General features: G+C 41.3%; 1 protein-coding gene across 9 annotated transcripts in view; it reads left to right on the top strand.

The window, feature by feature from the left end:
• DMD (dystrophin) overlaps positions 1-19,312 on the top strand; it is a 2,070,581-nt gene that overhangs the window by 1,868,165 nt on the left and 183,104 nt on the right. For all 9 annotated transcript variants that reach the window (XM_034649821.1, XM_034649815.1, XM_034649816.1 and 6 more), the window contains one exon: positions 2,098-2,158. In XM_034649821.1, coding sequence (XP_034505712.1) covers positions 2,098-2,158 — 61 coding nt within the window. The remainder of the gene's footprint in view (positions 1-2,097; positions 2,159-19,312) is intronic.

Here is a 19,312-nt window from a genome sequence, read left to right as displayed (position 1 = left end):
CCGCCCAGCTTTCCCTTTCTCTTGCTAGATTTTCTGCTTGAAGGTTGCTCCATTCAGGCAGGCCCTCCCCCCCTAAGACAACTAGGCCGCCAGTAGACCTCTCCAAGCACACTTCTCTCTGACAGATACCTATTACAGGAAATCCAAATGGACTCTTCTGCTATCAGAGGATATCCCCAGCATCCTCCAAATCAGAAATGATTTCTGGACCATTAAACTGATAAAGAACCGGAAAGGAATAATGACAGAAATGGTGGGGTTCAGCCCACAGACACCTCTAAGGAAAGAATAGCAGTTGTTTCTTGGTTTACACGTTCATAGAGTTGGCAATACAACCGGTGAGAGCTGGACCAGACACTCTTGGAAACTCTCTTCTTCCTTCTGCAATCCTATGGTTTTAAGAAGGGAGGTGTGCTGAGCAGGCAGGAGCTAGGATTTCTGGCTCTCTACACTGTTTCCTCCTAGAGAAGGCTTGAGTTTTAGCTGTCTCCAACATCTGACTCTGCCCAGGTATGTCAGGGAGTCCAGCCGAAGTTCTTAAATCAGATCTCACTTCCTTTATTGCCTTATCAGGATGAGAGGGCTGTGTCCTAGTGAAGAAAAACAGACAAAAGGAGAATAGGGCAGATAATGAGAAAGGCAGAGAGGGTAGGAATCTTAGAAGAACATCGAATGCGAGGGACTACTTCAAAACAGCAGATAAATGTCTTTCTCCCCATATTAAACATCGGTCTGCCAAAATGAAAAGGCCTAATTAGCGGCTAAATACAAATCCATGTCCTCTATCTTTTAAATGACACATCACCAAGGTACAAAGCAGCATGTCTGGTTGAAGGTTGGGTGATTCGATCCCTCTGTTACTCTGTATAAAACAAAGAATCTATAGTTTCATTACCCTGAAATTGTCTGGCAGTGGGTGAGGTTAACTTTTATTAGAAGCTGTTCTTTCATATTATACGGTGTAGTCAAGGATATATTAGCTTTGACGTTTTCTTACATCTCAATATACCGTCGAGTGAATTTACTGTGAGACTAATTTAGAAGGAAGCTTTTCATAGGAGGAAATAATGGTCAGCATCAGCTGGGCTGCAAATTACAAGCAGGATGAAAATTCAGGGAAAGAATAGACAGACGCATAAAATTGCTAGACTTTAATAAGCATGGTTCTTATATTTCTATTCCAATAATATTCTTTGTCTCTTAAAACTCCAGTTTCGTAAAAATTCTTTTCTGGAGGAAGATTTTATTGTTGAGGAAATGGTATAGTGCATCCTAACACGATTATTTTGTCTTAAAGAAAGAAAACCCCATCAAATTAAACAGTATATAAAAGGTGTTTTAGAGCTCATCTCTGAGAAAGGAAAAACCCCAGACAATTTAAGCATTTAAAACACAATTTAAAGATGACTGATTTGACTAATACACAGTATGGTCGTTATAAAACAAATTCCCAGTATGTGAAATTTAATTTCACCTATAGGATTCATCACTCATCACAAAAGTTTTACTATACTCTGGTATCAGGTGCCATTCTCTCGCTTTTGGTTGTTTTTTTCCGATAAGATCATGCTGGTCAGCTGATATTTTGTGGGGCCAATTAAACCTATTATTGGTCGATGAGATTGGGTTCTGTTTAAAGCAAACAAACATACCGGAATGATGAGTGTAGTGCTTCCGCTTCAGTAACTGAGAATGTAACTCGATCACGCAGGGATGTTTCGCTGCTAAACTAATAAAACCCAGTCAATCAAATGGTAAAAGATATTGAGAAGCAGCAACAGGAAGTGTTATAAGAAAAGCACCCAATGGAGACACATTAGAGAAAACCTGTCAGTCGACTCATTCTATTTCTTATCTGTTCTATAGGTTTAGCGGTGGAACGGGTTTTTTTTTCCTTTGCATTTATCTTTGTGCCTGAATGAGTTCAATTTCACTTAGATTAGGACAGAAACTTCAGAACAGCCGGCTAATCCGTCCTGTCTTCATGGGCAACTGAGCAAACAGACCAATATCAGTGTAAAATTGTAATTCTGGAGATTAATGTTGTCTTTCCTGTTTGTGGTGAACTTGACCTCCTTGCCTTTTTTTCTCTTTCAGCTTCTGTCCAGGGTCCCTGGGAGAGAGCCATCTCGCCAAACAAAGTGCCCTACTATATCAAGTAAGTCCGAGGCGTCTCGTTCCTAAAGGAGCATTTACTGTGGCTAATCTTCACATTCACAAATGAATGTATTTCTGAAATGTGGTGTTAACCTGGCCTACAACACCTAGTTCTTTTTTTTTTAAGATTTTACTAATTTATTTGACACACAGAGAGAGAGAGAGAAAGGGAGAGCTCAAGCAGGGGGAGCAGGAGAGGGAAAAGCAGGCTCTCCGATGAGCAGGGAGCCCGATGTGGGGCTCGACCCATTCCCCGAGGAAGCTTGGCTAGTCAACTCATGCTGAAATTACCACTGAGAATCTACTGATGTGATAGGGAGCTGCCTTTAGGAAAAATCCATTTGATTCAGCATATATGTTGGGTTTTGTGATGGGGGTGGTGTGGATTTTCCACAATCGAACAAAAAGCTGCAGATAATATTATTGACAGTGGGAGTAAATATTTATAAGGACGGTTTCATTTATTTGGGGGTTTGCCCACGTTTCTTTTTCAGCAAAGATGGATGCTTTCTGCAGCTCAATGTACACAAAGTGTTTTAGGTGAATAAATAGTCTATGTATCTAAAAGGCAGTCAGCAGCAGGCCCGGATGTGTGGAGCTGAGGTGTTCATTCTCGATACGTAGCACTCAGCATTTTACACATAACGACAACAGAATGATACTGTTTTCTGGGGCCATTTATGTCAGTCAAAGGAATACAGGTGCTTGGAAGCACCTTCCTCAGGATGCTGCACAAAATACAAATTATGATACATCGGGTCAACGTGGAAGGGAGAGGAGGGAGGATATGGAGTCATGATGATACCTTAACAGTTTCCCACTGATTGTGCAATAGAGTTCAACTTCAATTTCACTTTGAATCCAGTGTCTCAACAATTTAATTTCATCAGCTTCATGAAATAATCTTCAGTACCAACTAAAGTCTTTGAACCTGCTTCTGCCATGAGTCTGACTAAAAATACTCCATGTGTTCCCATTGTTTCAGCCTCCCACGTTTTATTGGGTCACTTTCTGTTCTTCCGCCGCCCATCAATTCTTCATAATTCAGGTCTAAAGCAATATCAGCAATCCTAGATCTTCATTACCACAGTCCTCCAGAAATTAGATTGCGTGCCTCGATTGTGTTAACCCAGAAGAATGAGGGTGAGGGAACTCTTTGGGCTCCTCAAGGAGAAACACATCCTTTAGGAAAGCTTTGTCTTATTAAATTTTTTCAGACAAGGTATCTCTTACCTTTAAACATTCTCCTTCAATTTGCTTCGATCCTGCTTTTTATTTTTCTTCTTTTTAAATTGTATTGTAGTGTTTTTATTCTGTATGATTATTAATTCAGTCACTCTACATATTTTAATACATATTTTAAATCACCTGTGTTATTAAATGATAAACTGATTTAGACACATGCTGTATGTATGGTTTTACATCCACTGTATGTTTTGTGGAACACTTAATTCCGGCTCCTCCCAGTCATCTCCAGTGTCTTCGTCATCACAAATTTTCATCTCTAAGATGTTTGGGACCTGCTACTTCTTCAACCTGTTTATAAAGCTCTCACTTTATCCAATTCCCTTCTGATAGATGAAGAGATGGTCTTTACTAGACAAAGACTCTTCTTTTGAGCCAAGGTTGGAGGGCTACCTGAAAACCCAAAACATCTTCAAGCCATTAGTCTCCAGATTATTCCTGTTTGGGACTTATTAAATATCTCACAGGGATTCCTAGCATTCCCTCCACCCGCAGCCCCTGCCGGTGTTCTTTCCCTAAATATTTATCTTCTCCCTGATGTTGCACCCACTACAAAAGATCCCAGATCATGGCTGGGTGGCAATGAACATGAATTCAGTCCAAAAATAGAACAAATTAAAGGAAGCCTGTAATTCCCCCCCATCACCCCCATAACTAGTCTCTAGCTGCTCCTTGGTGGAATCAGAGAGCAGCTACCCTCTCTTTGTCCCCCTGTCTGTCCAGTGCTCCTTCACTGACTTGAAGATGGTCACGGTGGCCGTGTTGATAAGGGCACAGATAGGGAAACAAGAAAACTTGAGTTCTGGTCCTGGCTCTGTTGTGAGTTGATTGTGTGGCCTTGGGCGAGTCACTTAACCTGTGCAGAGCTTAGTGTCTCATTCATAAAATAAGAAGTTGGAGTTGGTGATATCTAAGGGCTCTGTAGCTCTAAGAATCAATGAGTGTGACTCATTGAATGGTCTTGTCCAAATCCAAAGACTTAAGATCTCCACTTTTCTTCAAGAAGTTTATATTGTTTAAATTCTATATCGTAATTATTAATGTAATATAAATTCTTATTTTAAAAAAATCATAGGAATTCTTTTTCTGCTGTTTAATTAGCTGCAGATATGCTCACTCAATCCACTCCGGTTTCTCCAGGTACCTATTTAAAGAGTTCAGATCTTGATGTTTAATTTAGGACTATCGTTCTGCCTGATTTACTGGTAAAAGAGATAGAGCAATAGACAGAAAATCAGTAGAAAGGGGAGTCTGGAGAACTCAAACCCTCTGAAGTGATCAGTTTCTAGGAATGAGGGATTACATAACTTCTCAAAAATACCTTTGAAACTTTCTGGAGATCACTTATCTCTAAAAATTATAATCTATTTGAAATTAGAGATTAGAGAATTTCTCATATATGCCTCTAAAATGCTAAGCTAGGGTAGGGAGAATACATGTTCAAAAAATATACATTGTCAACAAACAGATGACTAATGCCATTTGTGATTTATTATTACACATTACTGTTGTCTGAAAGATTCTTTTCATAGCAAATTACTTTGATGTACAAGGTTCAGTGGACTTCATGCACTGGCTAGTGCCATTTGTAATTCGAGATGCCTTATTTATCCACAAATAACAATACTAATAAGTTTATAATGACATTACTTCAACCAGTCCCCACCTTGTCCTTCCTCTTTGTTACCTTGTCTCAACTTGCTTTCAAGAGTTTTAAGCACACATTTCCAGGCACAAAGCCAGATGTCTTCTCTGGATTTTTTTTTAAAGATTTATTCATTTATTTTAGAGAGAGCATGCACGTGCATGCTTGCGCGGGCAGGGAGGGGCAGAGGGAGAGGGAGAGAGAAACCCAAGCCGACTCCACCCTGAGCACAGAGACTGATGCAGGGCTCGATCTCATGACCCTGAGATCAGACCTGAGCTGAAACCAAGAGTCGGACACTTAACTGCCTGTGCCACCCAGGCGCCCCCTCTGGATCTTTTTTTTAAAATATTTAATAGTTTTTCGTTTTCGGTGGTGGGATAAACTGATCACCTAAACAAGCAGAGGTTTCTGCACCAGTAATCCCGTTCAAGTCAGCTGTGTGCGCTCGTGCTTGAGGTTGTAAGGCGCTACCAGCGTCTTCTGCTCCAGCTTGCAAATCAGACAGTGTTTATGCCTGCATCCTGACACCAGCTTTTCATATGATGCTAAGAATCTTGATTTTGATACTTCAAACTACATGTTTGTCTAGTTTATTAGTCCATAGCATTCATCATTGTTACAGTTTTCATATTCTCTCTCCCTTGGGGCTCTCTTATTCCTGCCAGCATCTCTTTCAGGTTATTTGATTACTGCTTTCATTGCCCCTGAAAAAATAATCACCAACAATGTTCAACCTGTTACAACTGCTTTTTCCACTCTCTGCCATTTTGTAGTTTTTTGGCCTACTGTCAAACTCATGAAAATTTCAATATAATAGCCTTTAACCAGCTGCTGCATTCTGTTAGGATTTCTTTCACCTTTTTATGTTGCATACTCCCATATGGGTAAACCGAACGGAGCCAAGAGCTGGGACTCTCTTGCTTTCTTAATGATTTAGAAAAAATATTCTTCTGTGTTCTGGACCGTCAAAAGAATTTAGGAATCCCAAAGTTACATGCAGTATGTTCCTGTACAGATGACATAATAAGAGCATAAGAAATAGCACACTGGGTCAGACCAGCAGGGCGACTAGCCCAGAACTCTGTCCCAGATGCAGACACCCGTGGCTGCTTGTCAGTTAACCTAGTAATTGTCATTTTAAAAAATCAGGATGCATCCTGACCATTTCTTCATAATTCATTGTAAATCAGTTGGCGTTGAGTTTTTCCAGCACTTTCTTACTTTCTTCATTCCCCTCTCCGACCTTGTCTTCGAAAGAATGAGTTCCACGAATGTGCTGCTTTCTGTGTGAAGAAATAAAGGGATGTTGCAGTTTCTCTTCACTGTACAGTTTCGAACCTCAAGGGATGGCCCCCATTAAGTGCTGCCAAATCCAGTGACTACAATGGTATTTACCCAAAGGAGACTTTATTTTTTTAAAAGATTTTATTTATTTATTTGACAGAGAGAGAGACAGCCAGTGAGAGAGGGAACACAAGNAAACCTCAAGGGATGGCCCCCATTACGTGCTGCCAAATCCAGTGACTACAATGGTATTTACCCAAAGGAGACTTTATTTTTTTAAAAAGATTTTATTTATTTATTTGACAGAGAGAGAGACAGCCAGTGAGAGAGGGAACACAAGCAGGGGGAGTGGGAGAGGAAGAAGCAGGCTCCCAGCAGAGAAGCCCAATGCGGGGCTCGATCCTAGGACCCTGGGATCACGCTCTGAGCTGAAGGCAGACGCTTAATGACTGAGCCACCCAGGCACCCCCCAAAGTAGACTTTAATCTCACATCCCCTTATAACCCTTTTTCATTTTCATCTTCCCAGGCTGAGAAGTTCTAATCCGTTTTAGGTTCTTAATCTATCCTTGAATGAAAGAGAAGTATTCCCCTTGATCTTCTTAGCTGCTTTTCCCTGGATCTCTTCCAGTTCTGTTACGTCTTCCTTGGGATGTCATGACTGGGACGGCCCAAATACTGGTTATTAAATTTGTTGGCATTGTCTGTAGTCTCAGCTCGCTCATGAAGAAAGTAAACGCTATTCGCCGTCTCCCATTGGTGAGAGATGGAGAAACCGATCGAGATCATAGCTTGGTCTGCCTATATTAGTTCTGGCTGGAGGTTGCTTTGCTGCTACTTTTCTGTAATAGCGGCTGAAGTGTTTGACCTGTTTCTGTCAGCTGGCCCCTAGAAAGGCTTTGGGTTTCAGACAAGCTGGTCCTTTCCTCTTTCAAAGACGCCACTGTTGCTGAAAACCCAGGAGGCATTCACTAATGAAACCCAGTAGTAAACCTGCTGACTCGATTACCAGGAAGGCATTGCAGCAGGTCCCCTGTCTCAATAGCTCTGAAGGACTTCACAGGAGAGCGACAAATGGGGTTCCGGGGAGCACACTAACTGTTCAGCTCTTTCTTATGTACCCTGCTCAGGAAGCGGCTCAGGTCTACGGGAGCGTCTCTCCTTTCCTGCGGCTCATTTGGGATGGGGTCTATGTATGACCTTGATCTGCCCTTCTCTCCGCCCTCAAACTCAGGCATGTTTCCGCAGCCACCTACTGCATGCAAGCTGCTCACCGCTCTCTGGTGATTCCGGCTTAGCCAAATGCAATAGAACACCTCCTTGACTGAAGCCAGCGGTCGCTCCAGGCAACATTTCTTATCACTGTGACGGTGTCTGCTGCTAGAATGGCCGGTTGAGGTCCTGACCTCCCATCTTCTGTGGCTCGCCTGGTACCAGTATCCAACATTCCGCATGGAATTGTGGCTGTCTGCCTAGACATGCCTTTTGGTGTTTGTGTCTTCTTCCATCCTGTTGGTCTAATCTCAGTTAAACTGATGAGTCTTGCTCTAACTGTAAGGGCCCGTGCTCCCTAACTCCCGGAGCATCTGAGTTTTGACACCACATTCCTCTGTACCATAGTGCCTTGATGGCTACTTTCTGGGCGCTTTTCCAGATTCCAAATCCACCTTCCCCCCCCCATTTAAAGCCTGCCTTGCCCTCGTTCTTGCTCCTGCTCCCTATTGTGCCAGGAGTTGCTCTGATTCAAGTTTGGGTGAATTTATTTGTTCCTTTGAATTATCACTTGCTATCGCAGTCCCTGTATTTATAGAGAGAGGAAGGAGCAGTTAGCTATGTCTCAGGTTTAACAGGGACCACTGGGCTAAGTATCTGTGTTGGCTGGTTTGCAGTGGATACATTTTCTGAGAATGAGACGGGCTCTTATTATAAAGAACACTGGATTATGATATCCAGCTTAGAAAATATTCCCCTAGGTCTCATCCGTGATACCTCACTGTTCTAGGAATGATACTGATCTTCTGGCATTCAGTTTAAACCCTGGTTAAGATTGGCAGAGGTAGACGCTCTATGAAACGAGTAGATAGAGCAGGCATCCAAAGACTTGAAGTCTAATTTCAGCCTTGCCATCAACCAGCTATTTTTTTAAGTTTTATTTATTTAAGTAATGTCTACACCCAACGTGGGCTTGAACTCACAACCCTGAGATCAAGAGTCATGTGTTCTACCAGCTGAGCCAGCCAGGTGCCCCTCAACTAGCTATTTGACCACAGGTGAATCACTTCCAGTCTCTGGGCCTCAGTTTCTCCGTCCATCATCTAAAGCGGCTGAATCACATGATACCGCATGTCATTTCCAGCCCTGAGATTCTCTGATTTTATGAATATTGACTTGGAAATAAAAATGGTTCTTAACAGTTTTCCAGAGGAATGAAAATGGATCTTCAGATCACCCTTGAGAATTCTTACTGCACCATCAATCTTCTCAAGATAAAGGACAAACAATATTAAACCTTTTTTTCACTTCACTGTTTAGCACCATTGATAATAGGGAGTGGATGTAACAGAATCAGCTGTCTAATTTCAGCTGTCAATCTTTGAGGATACTGGTGAATATCTGTGGGTAATTAAATTTGTGAAATCGCTGCCAAAAGCCTGGTGCTCTGACTTTTCAAAAGGGTTTAGTACACAAAGATAACCCAGAGGTCAGTCTTCTCTGCTGGGCTTTCTCCTCCACAGTTTGAGGGTTCCAAAGGTCACATTAGCCGCGTCTCATTAAGCTCTGGAACCACAATGAAGGAATAGTCAGTAATGAATAATTGATGATATAATCATGAAAACAATTCAGTTTAAGATGTTCACTGGAAGAGATTCAGTGCGATACCACTGGCTATGGAGTGCCGAATCTGGCCTTTGGTTTTGTAGACCGTGTGGGTAGATGAAAATGTTGGTATCTTCCGCATCTCAAAGGTTCCCAAAAAAATCTCGCAGCCCTCTTCATANTTCAGTTTAAGATGTTCACTGGAAGAGATTCAGTGCGATACCACTGGGCTATGGAGTGCCGAATCTGGCCTTTGGTTTTGTAGACCGCGTGGGTAGATGAAAATGTTGGTATCTTCCGCATCTCAAAGGTTCCCAAAAAAATCTCGCAGCCCTCTTCATATAAAGTTTCGTAAGCTGTAACTTATAACATTGACTGAAATAACAGACTCCATGAGGATAGGCGCTCTGTCTCTGCTCTCGCACAGAGCCTCCCCGATAGAGCGCATGCTCAGTAGATATCCAAATGAAGGAAGGAACGCACACCTGTAATTCCGCGTGCCTCACACTTTGCTGATGACTTTTACCTTCAGAAAATCTTCTAGCGTCTTTGTATCAATTTAGACGTCCCGCCTGAATGGGTCTCCTATATCCTCTAGACATCAACTTCAGTTATAGAAAGCACGCTGAGTCTTTTACAGAGTTAATCATGTCTCCTACAGCCGGTACGTAGGAAAAAATCCTTGGCATGTGAGTTGAATGGTATATACCAAATCCTGAGATCTCGATTCTGTTCTGTGTTTATCCAGCAATATGATTTGGGTTATAACTGAGTCCATCTGGGCCTGAGCTTCCCCATCAACAATAAGGAAGCAGAACTTGCTAATGCCTAAGATCACTCTGAGTTCTGGCTTCCTTTGTTTTGATAGAACTGGGGTTTTGGTTGCTTTTTTTTCTCCTACTCTTGGTTTTCTAGTGGTCAGTAGAGCTTTAAATTGATCAACCACTGTGTTCGCTAAGCATTTGTATACAGGACCTAATTTTTGGGCTGGGATTTAGTGGCCACTGAATCTTAAGAGAATAGCATTTATATAAGTTTTTATTTTAAAGAAGATTTCTGTAACACGCTGTATGTTATGGGTAATGCTTAAAGTTGGCAGCACAGATACAGAGACATATATACGTGGCAACTAAAATAGAGTGTTGAATACAGACCAGAAACTCTATCATAGCACAAAGATACCGCATACGTGTCCCCTGCCTCACTCGTGGCACGTTCGTGAATGTGAGAGTGTGCATAAAATATATTTAGGTCCGTTTCCTCCAAAGAAGTAAATCATTCCAGCTATTCCTTCCTTTTCTTTCACTAACATTCTTAAACACACCTTTCTTCCATAATCACATGGTAGAAAAAAACACAGGCTGTCACTTCAGATAAGTCTGTGTTGGAAGCCCAGCTTTATCATACTCTGACTCTGTTATTTGAACAATTTGCTTAACCTCACACCCATTACTTCCTGGCACATAAGGGTTAATTAGCTTTCCTTCTCTGAAAGTGAGCTGAAGTCTCATTGACATCTGCTAAATACTGAGTGTTGGATTTGTAGGAAAACACTTCCACAGATATGTAGGAAAACACTTCCACAGATACATCCAGTATCGGCTACATGTTTAGAATATTTTCAGGACGCAAATATGTCCTTGATCAAATGAGTTTATTTTCATTTTTGGAGTTCCCACATAATTTGGGGTATGTGTGAATTCCCAAACATTCCTGAGCCTCTCCTAGGCTTCACTAATTGCTTCTTATCCTGTCCCCCTGGGAAGCAGCATCCTGTTGCCTTCACAAAGGTCAACAGCAGCCGAGACAACATTTGAAAATAACTTAATAACCTTGAACTGCCTCTCCCCTTTGGATAATTCCCTTAGAGCATTAGCCCTTTGAACACTGACCTGGTTGCAGAAAATGTCCCTTTCTCAGCGGGAAAACTCCAAACCCCATTCACTCTTCCCCTTCTTCATTCCAGGGGATTGGGGGGGGGTGAGGTGGGGAACCTGGGAAGCTTGGGAGTGGAACAGTGCGTAGGAGAAAGAATTCTTTCTGGGAGAACGTTCATGTGCACACACACATACAATTTCTTCTTTTTAAAAAAATAAATTGAACGCACTGTATAAATCAGTGCTGTCACATTGCAAAATTTTAAAACCCCTGTACAAGAGAGAAAAACTCTCTGCTTTCAGCAGTCTGGAAAGCCCCTAAGAACAGGTCCTATATGGGCTCAGCCCACTGTCAGCATTGAGCAAATGATCACGTCTTTTGTGTTGTCATTAACTCCTGGGTGTTTGAAACGGAGAAGCTTTCCTGCTCCTTCTGAAATATTCAGTTGCTTTTTCTGTTTTTCTTTCTCAGCTTATCCACATCCATCTTGGTCCCCAAAGCCATTGCATGTCAGATAGTCAGGGCAAAGAGTAATTTTTAACTTGCTTCTCTGTTGTTTTAGAAGGAATTTTTTGTTAGTTTCCTTTAGGTTTGGTCACTTTCCCTTGGACTTGAGCTTTCTATGAAGTTACAGTCCATATAATCTAGACAGGATGAAAAGCAAAGTGCAGGGGCACCTGGGGGGCTCAGTCGGTTGAATGTCCAACTCTTGATTTCGGCTCAGGTCATGATCTCATGGTCCTGGGGTTGAGCCCCACATCGGGCTCCACTCTCACTGGGGAGTCTGCTTGAGATAATCTCTCTCCTCTCCCTCTGCCCCCCTACCTGCTCACACACACACTCTCTCCCCCTGTAAAATAAATAAATAAGTCTTTCTAAAAAAAAAAAGAGCAAATTTAATGTGTGCCTACTAAGTGTTAAGTGATAGACTAGCTGTATCTTCCCCATTTATGAAGATGAGACCGTCAATTATTATCCAGTAAAGAGGACATAGCTGAGACTCAGAGAGGTTGGTGGCTTAAGTCACACTAATAGCGACATGGCTTTGTACCTTTCCCACCAACCCTGCGCCATCGGCTGGCTCTCCCCCAGCCCCCCCAGACCAGGACTCTCATAGTCCTCAGCCTCACTGCCCACGTGATGCTCCGGAGAACCAGAGTTGCACGAAGCTCCCTGCCTGGCCACGGTAAAGTTGGGAGGAGGTGGTTGCTGGCTCCTGAGGGCAGAGGCCAGCTTAGTGGGACACACAAGGATGCAAGTGAAGACATATTTAGTGGTAGGGCTGTTGAAGATTAGGAGAAAAAACATTGAACAAAGGGGTAGAGAATTGAGATTTTTAAAATAATAGTAAAAATGAACATCTCACTCGTTGCTCCCAGCTGTTTCAGCTTCCTAGTATTGTTGGTTAAAAACTGGCCCCTAGTGTCACCAAGTGTGGCCAGTCCAGCACTGTCTGGCTGCAATCTTGGGCATCACTTGCGCTCCTCTATAGACCTTCCTTACATTGCTGGTGGTTTTTCCTTGGCTTACCTGCCCAATCAGCTTCTTCCACTATGCTCTTGCAGAGACCTATTTTCCCTTTGCTACTTTTGGCAATTAAGGGCAAGAAGAACTAAAATGAAGCCCATACCTGCTCCACCTTGATCCTACCTCCATGGAAGCTGAGAAAGCCAAGAATTTCTGAGTCACATCCTGTCGCCTCTCTCAGGGCTTCACTAACATGGGGGTATGGCCAAAACAGTAATCTGATAGATGCCATGGAATGTGTTTCTCCTCATACTCCCAATTCTAAGACTTTTCAGAGGTCAGGACATGGTCAACTCAGGTGGACTAGAATAAATAGCTCTTCAGGAGCCTTTTCAACAGTAGAGCACCTCGAATCTGACACCATCCCCTCCTTCCAGCAACAAAGGAAGTCTCATCTTTCCCAGAAATACTAGGCCTATGGTTCTCGCCTTACAAGGCAAACACATACGTTCTCTGGCCATAAGTTATGGCTTCCCCAGGCATTGAGCATTGGGTCAGCCCATGTAGAAGATCTCACCTTATTGTGGAGTGATATCTCTGGGGCTTTTATTATCCTAACTACATGGTGGGAAAGAAACATCTCGTACACTTTCTCCTATAATGACTTAAAATCACCAAACCAGTGGGGGCAATTAATACGTTTTCAAAGATAAAGAATAACTTAGATGTCCTATAGATTAAGAATAATCTCTGTCTGAATATATAGTCACCTGTATGAATCCAGAAATAGAAGTTGTTTATCAGATACAAGGTCAGGTTAATGCTTCTTCCTCACTCTTACTTCTATCAGTACTACAGAAACTTTCTTGCAAAAAAAAAAAAATCCCACCAAAAAAGAATGAAATCTAGATCGAAAGGGCCAAGGCATTGTAGGTATAAGCAAAAGTTTAAAGTATAAATACATTTATGGCTAGAGGNTCCCACCAAAAAAGAATGAAATCTAGATCGAAAGGGCCAAGCATTGTAGGTATAAGCAAAAGTTTAAAGTATAAATACATTTATGGCTAGAGGGAAGAAGAGTGAGAGCAAGAGAGGAAAGGAGGAGGGGCAAGGGGCAGAGGAGGGGAAGGAAGGAAAGGGTATAAAAAGTAGGCCTGGGACTCATTCCCTGGGTATTGTGAGGGGGAATGAAGGACTTCAACAGACCCCCTTATAAACATGCTAATGACCTCCCAGACCTCCTTGTTAATCTCATTAATGGCATTTGAACCAGCAGAAGGATACCTGAAAGTCCTACATATACAATGTTTTTAGCAGGATATACCTGGTTTGGCTATTGTACGTATTGTAAATAAACCCGGAATGTATGGATTTATGAGTGATGACTGGATGGAAAATGAGGCACAGTCACATGAGCATTTTCCTATTTTTGCCATTAACACATTATCAAATGGAAGCCTTTGGAGACTGAACTGGCTTCCTCTCATTGTCACTGTTTCTGCATAAATTTTTTGAAGACTCTTCTGTTAACATGAAACCAGAACATACCATAATGTGAAAGACCAGGGCTATTTTGGAAACGTGTGCCTGATGATTTCAAGTTCCTCCAGAGGAAGAATGTTCTATCTATGCCTAGTGTGTCTGTTATGGTCCTTCAACTCATTAGTGAAGATCGGTACTAGATAAGAATATGATTTATGTGAGTCCAATTTGAAATTCAATGCTTTATACCTACACGATATATATTTATTTTAATTTACAAATTGCCTTTGCAGGGAGAGAAAGGAAAGAAAGGTAGAATGAGCGGACCCAAATATTTCCCCTTACTGTGTTGTCCCCGGTTCTCAGAAATCACAAGTCTAAGAAAAGGCCAGGGTCAAAACTAGTGAGGGCTATAACTGTGTTTTGTTTTGGTTTGGTTTTTTTGGTAACTTTTATAAATTTTTTAAAGTGTTATAAATATTTTTAAAATTCTATATTGAAAATTATATAGGGGCACCTGGGTGGCTCAGTTGGTTGAGCGTCCAACTCTTGATTTCAGTTCAGGTCATGATCTCAGGGTCGTAAGATTGAGCCCCACATCGGGCTCTGTACTCATCATGGAATGTACTTGTCCGTCTCCCTCTGCTTCTCCCCTGCTCTCATGTGCACGCTTTCTCTGTCTCTCTCTCTCTCTCAAATAAATAAAAGCCGTCAAAAATTTTAAAAAAGAAATTTATATAAATGACATTCAATTTTTTTGAAGTTACCTTAGAATAGATCTTAAAGATAGTCCCTAAGTCATCTTTACTGTTTAACTCTTGAAATGTTTTTGGTAATTTTCAGATCCCTCTTCTCCCCAGTTAAGCTTTAAACTCCTTGACAATGCTTGTGCCTCATGCATCTTTGTACCACCCTTAGGAATTTATTATCTCACACAGAAAAATTGAGAATAAATACTGGATAGTTTGTTTTGATTTTGAGGAAAAATAAGCACATCTGGGGGAACTGAGCCGTGATCCTAATAACTATTCTCATAAAGGAAGAGATAATAGCAGATGAAAGGCATTCTGTATAATGTTTGTATTCCAGGTAATCTCACTGGCATTAGTTGATTAGATTATATTTTGAAGGCAGTTTTAGCCATCAGCTCATTCATTTTCTGTATTTTTTTTTTTGGTGGAAAGCAGAGAGAAATGCTTGATGGAGTTGGTTGCCTCATTGAAGTGCACTATAAACCGTAAATCTTTGAAAGTCGCTGTTTTAGAGAAAGTATTTTTAAGTGAATGTATTCCTTTAGTAGCTCCTGTTGCCAAAACTGTTAGGAGGTTATCTTAGGAAAATGCCTTCAAATCCTATTCCGATCAAAATGCACGGGGTTCCTTCAGAAGCTGAGGTTGTTCCGTGAGGGCACATAAGCCTATGTCTTAATATTACAAGAATTTGAAAGAAGTTGGGATGAGGTATGTGCATAGAGTCTAAGAGAGACGTTGAGGCAAGCCACAGAGGCATCCAGTGGGAAAGGAAAGACCTCCAGCTGGCACTTAGTTCCACACAAGCAGTTCTTGCCATTCCCTGGTGAATATTAGATATCATTAACAAGCACATACAAATTAGATTTATTCTATAAATGTCAAATGGTAAAAAAGAGAGCCAGTGGTTTTTTTTTTTTCAAATATGGTTTTGTTTAGGTTTTGGGAAGGGGAAAAGTTATCCCGTTGTATCTTTTTAAATAGACTTTATTATCAAGGAACTTAGAGTTGTTTATCTAACTTCGTATTTTGTACACTCAGCTGCCATTTCTTTTTACTGTAAGCACTGGCAGAGGAGCAGAAGCCATTGTTCCCCTGCTCAGTCTCGCTCACCATCAACAAAATTGCCAATTATATTCCAAGTCCTTGAATGTATTGCTTGAGGAGAAGATGTATAAGCTGAAAGGAAGCAGCTCAATGTTGGGGTGAAAGTCTGATCTTTCTCTTTTGGTTGGTAGATTGAAAGCATACTAATTTTGTTTTGACTTGTGAACTGGAAAAAATTAATATGGAAGGTATGGAGAAAACATGTTCAAACTCCAGTCATTTTTCCTGAGAAGTTATCTGACTGGAGCTGTAACTATAACTCGGAGTATATCAGAGGGCTCAGATGTGGAACATTTCTTTAAAATTAAAACCTAAAAGTCCCGATGTCTAATAGAATGTATAAAAATAGCTACCTCTGAAGGGTATGGGATGAGCAGAGGAATGCTGAATAATGTCATCTGACAGTTTGGGCCATGCCTTTATAGTGGTTGCCGTGGCCTGAAAAATACAGGATTAATTCAATAAAACATTGGGGAAAAAACAACATAAACATAAAATATTTTAAATTAAAAACACTGAATAGGAAAAGGAGAAAAAAAAATCCCCCAGCAAATCAATATTGCTTGGGGAAGCATGAATCCCAGACCAGCAATATTTTTATCCAAATAACCTCTAGTTCTGTACTGAACAAACACCTGTATCGCCAAGTTTTATAAGCAGAGAGTGAAGAAAAGAGTACTTAGGGTTGTTGGATACACTTCTCCAAGACGGTAACTTTATTCAGAGTTTCAGGCTTGACTCTACGAACTTCTGAATTTATCCAGAGTACTTTGTCAATTTAGGATTGCAAACTACAAATAGAGACATGGTAAAATAATGACAAAGATCATTAATAGTGGTGGCCGTAGTGAACAGATGATGGTTGTTGTATAGATTAATAACACACCTAAGGAAATCTGTAGGAAATTTCAGTTGGGATATAAAGCACAGAACTAAGGTAGAGGTGAAATAATAAATAAATAAATAAACAAACAAACAAACTCCTAGGTGATTAAATTTAAGCATTAGTATCTAAAGCTGTAAATTCTGTAGGTCTGATAAAATACTGTGTATGGTAGGTCCCCATCCCCCTCTGTGGTTTTGCATTGCACGGTTTTGGTTACCTGCGGTCAACCGCAGCCTGGAAGCAGGTGATGTTCCTTCTGATGTACTGTTAAGGTCAGTAGTAGCCTCACGGTACATCACAGTGTCTACGTGCTTCTCCTCACTTCAGCTCATCACGTTAGGCGTCTTATCGTCTCACAGCATCACAAGAAGAAGGGAGTGCAGTACAATAGGATATTCAGAGAGAGGGATGATGTTCAAAGAATGTTTATTATCATCGTTTATTGTTATAATTGTATTTTCTATTAGTTATTGTCATTAACCTCTTACTGTGCCTAATTTACAAGGGAAATTTTATCATAGGTGTGTATGTATAGGAAAAAACAGTATATATAGGGTTTGGTACTATCTGCAGTGTGAGGCATCCGGGGTGGGGGTAGAATGTATGCCGTGCGGGTAAGGGGGGACTACTGTATGCCCTTACAGAATTGTGTGGCTCAATGATCTTCATTACTGTAGGAGTACAGGGAGTGACCCTGACTACAGTGGCATCCCTTCTGCTTATAAGTCATTCAGAAGATATGTAAGCCACTCTTAGTATAGAATAGACACTATAAAGCTATAACTGAATCCACCTTTTTTCAAATTTGAAAACTAAGTTCAGATAAACTCTAAATTGGGCAGTCCTTGATACTTTCATTCGAGTCTTCCAGGAAATATATTTTTTCAATTTCCAAGCTTCTTATATCCTTTTCAAAGAAAGAAGACAGTCCTTTAAAAGCCTAACTGTCTGGGACTTCCTCGGATTGTCTTCCGTGAGAGTACAAATCATACAACTATGAATAACAACAACAATGAGAAACCATTTTGTCATGTTTGGTGTGTATGTTTGTTTTAATGTTCGCTGTAGAAAGTAGACTTACTTTCAGTTTGGTCCACAGTAGCAGAGTGTATCTGGTGTGTAAGCAAGATGGCTCTTGAAGCTGAGTCCTGAGTACACTCTTTCTGCAACCCCAAGAAGGTAAACCTTTGAAATATCAACATTGACTTTTCTCAGTATCCCAGGTAAAGGTTGATGGAGGTGTTTGGTTTATTATTTTGTTTTCTGCTGGTGCTTTGTTGTAGCACAGGTTGAGAACAGACTAGATGGGGAGGATGTAACTAACTGCTGTGTGAATGTCCTTGGTGGGCCATGTAGGGTAGAGGTGAGGAAACAGGAGGGGCCAGAGTGGAAACAGACCAGTTAGGTGTGTGGAAAGCACTAGTGGTAGATTCAATAACAGTAGGAGTGGAGGTCAGGAGAAGGAATTGGGAGGTGTGTTTTGGACGCCATCACCAGGTCTTGCTGATGCCTTAGAGGTCAGGACTAAGGGAAAGAGGGCAGTGCAGAGGTTTCCTCAGCTTTTGGTGGGAACACATACCTGAGGATGAGCAAGGTTGGTAGGGGAAAACGAGATCTGTCGTAGAGACAGGAACAGCACCAGTGGGTGACTGGGAGAGCTTTTGGTCTCCAGTAGTACCCACTGGCCACTCTTTACCCCCAGCAGCACCATGCGAACGTAGAATCTAAACAAAAGAATGAGCTTGCCAACCAGAGAGCCACTCCTCTCTATAGCAATCCTGGAGCTGCTTGGGTTTAGATCTGTTAAGTTTGAGGCACTGATTGGGGACCCAGGCGTGCAACCGGAAATACAAATCTGAAGCTCAAGGAAGAGGTCACGCAAAGGACTCTAACTTGGGGAGTCCTTCACATTATGTGGTTCTTAGAGTGCTTGAATGAAATGCCATCGCATTGGTATGAGAGAAGAAGCCCAACGACTTTGCAATATTAAACTTCTGTCTGCTCTGTCAAAGGCAAATGTGTTAAGAGATTTGTTGAAGTAATTAACCAAGCTGTATTTATTGGGGCTACTGTGCCAGACATTGTATTAGGCACCAGAGATACGGTAATGAGCAATCCAGGCGTAACCGAGGTCCTTCTGGAACTCCTGCAATCCCTGGAGCACTTCCTATCCTCCTAGTGAATGACATAGGCGTGGAATGCCCAGGACCTGGGGCCAAAGATGGATCAGCAAGGCAGCCGGTTGCTATTGACTATGCCTGCATAAATGTTAAGATGGCATATTTTTGCAAAGAAATAACACCAACGATTCAAAATGTTTAATGCTTTGAGTGGAATGGAAATAACCGAGACAAGGAATGAAGCCCATGAAGAGAAGTTCAGCATCTAGTCACTAGGGAAATGCACATCCAAAACAAAAAACAAAACCCACAGTGAGATACCACTTTACACCCAGTAGAAAGATTACTGTAGAAAAAGAAAGAAAGAAAGAAAGAAAGAAAGAAAGAAAGAAAGAAAGAAAGAAAGAAAGAAAGAAAAAAGAAAAAAGAAAAAAGAAAAAAGAAAAAAGAAAAAAGTGTGGCTGAAGACGTGG

Source organism: Ailuropoda melanoleuca, chromosome X, assembly GCF_002007445.2.
Source record: "Ailuropoda melanoleuca isolate Jingjing chromosome X, ASM200744v2, whole genome shotgun sequence".
NCBI lineage: Eukaryota > Metazoa > Chordata > Mammalia > Carnivora > Ursidae > Ailuropoda > Ailuropoda melanoleuca.
This window is presented reverse-complemented; position numbering and strand designations above follow the sequence as displayed.